At 42.7% G+C, this 1,068-nt stretch overlaps 1 protein-coding gene across 1 annotated transcript; it reads left to right on the top strand.

Moving 5' to 3' along the window:
- The first annotated feature begins 411 nt into the window (after positions 1–411).
- On the top strand, positions 412–851 carry LOC109393298 (40S ribosomal protein S26-like). The gene has a single exon (XM_019662365.1). The coding sequence runs from the start codon at positions 430–432 to the stop codon at positions 712–714; it is 285 nt and encodes a 94-aa protein (XP_019517910.1). The 5' UTR covers positions 412–429; the 3' UTR covers positions 715–851.
- The last annotated feature ends 217 nt before the right edge of the window (positions 852–1,068 follow it).

Below are 1,068 nucleotides of genomic sequence, written 5' to 3'. Positions count from 1 at the left end.
TCATTTAATATTCAGCACAAATCCATGGGTTAGGTACTATTTTTATCTCTGTGTATAGATGAGAAAAATGAGGCATAGAGAGATTAAGTGACTTGTTGCATCCAATAAATTGTGTAAAAGTTTAAAATTTGACCCTGGCAGTCTCATGCCAAAGACTGGGCTTGAACCTCTTCACTATATTCCCTCTCTATGTGCTACGCATAAGTGGCCTTGAACCTGGAATTTTATACCCAACCAATCTATCAGTCAAGAGTGAAGGCAAAAACACCTCATATTCAGACATTCAAGGACTCAGAAATTACCTCTCATGCTGCCTTTCTGAGAATTTACTTGAATATGTATTCCAGCAAAGCAACTCGGAAACTCTGATAGATAAAATTATGGGATTAAAAACTGGTAGAATTAGCTCTTTCGATCCTCGCTGCAGAGATGAACAAGAAGAGAAGAAATAATGGTCGTGCCAAAAAGGGCCGCGGCCATGTGCAACCCATTCGTTGCACCAACTGCGCCCGATGCGTGCCCAAGGACAAGGCCATTAAGAAGTTCGTCATTCGAAACATAGTAGAGGCCGCAGCCGTTAGGGACATTTCCGAAGCGAGTGTTTTCGACGCCTATGTGCTTCCCAAGCTGTATGTGAAACTACATTACTGTGTGAGTTGTGCCATTCACAGCAAGGTAGTCAGGAATCGTTCGCGTGAAGCCCGGAAGGACTGAACACCCCCACCCCGATTTAGACCTGCGGGTGCTGCCCCACGACCTCCACCAAAGCCCATGTAAGGAGCCAAGTCCTTAAGACCGAAGAAATATTCTCTGGGGGAAAAAATAAAACGGAAACTATACATTAAAAAAAACCAAAAAACAAAAAAAAACCTGGTAGAATTAATCCAGGGATCTAATGGAAAGAAATTCCAGGATGACTAGTGTCAGCTGGTCCAGGAAATGCTCAGAACCAATAAGAGCAGAGGATCAGGGACCCAGGTAGAATAAAATTGGAAAGAAGAAAGAAATAGATTCCAAGCAATAGCTAAAAGGAGGCTGGAACACTTTAGGGATGTGTTTCTCATACTA

This window comes from Hipposideros armiger, unplaced genomic scaffold (genome assembly GCF_001890085.2).
Source record: "Hipposideros armiger isolate ML-2016 unplaced genomic scaffold, ASM189008v1 scaffold_373, whole genome shotgun sequence".
NCBI lineage: Eukaryota > Metazoa > Chordata > Mammalia > Chiroptera > Hipposideridae > Hipposideros > Hipposideros armiger.
The sequence above is the reverse complement of the archived record's forward strand: the minus strand, read 5'-3'. Positions and strand labels throughout refer to the sequence as shown.

Excerpts from the sequence above, each read along its gene's own strand:
- LOC109393298 (XM_019662365.1), top strand. The coding sequence starts at position 430 with ATGAACAAGAAGAGAAGAAATAATGGTCGTGCCAAAAAGGGCCGCGGC.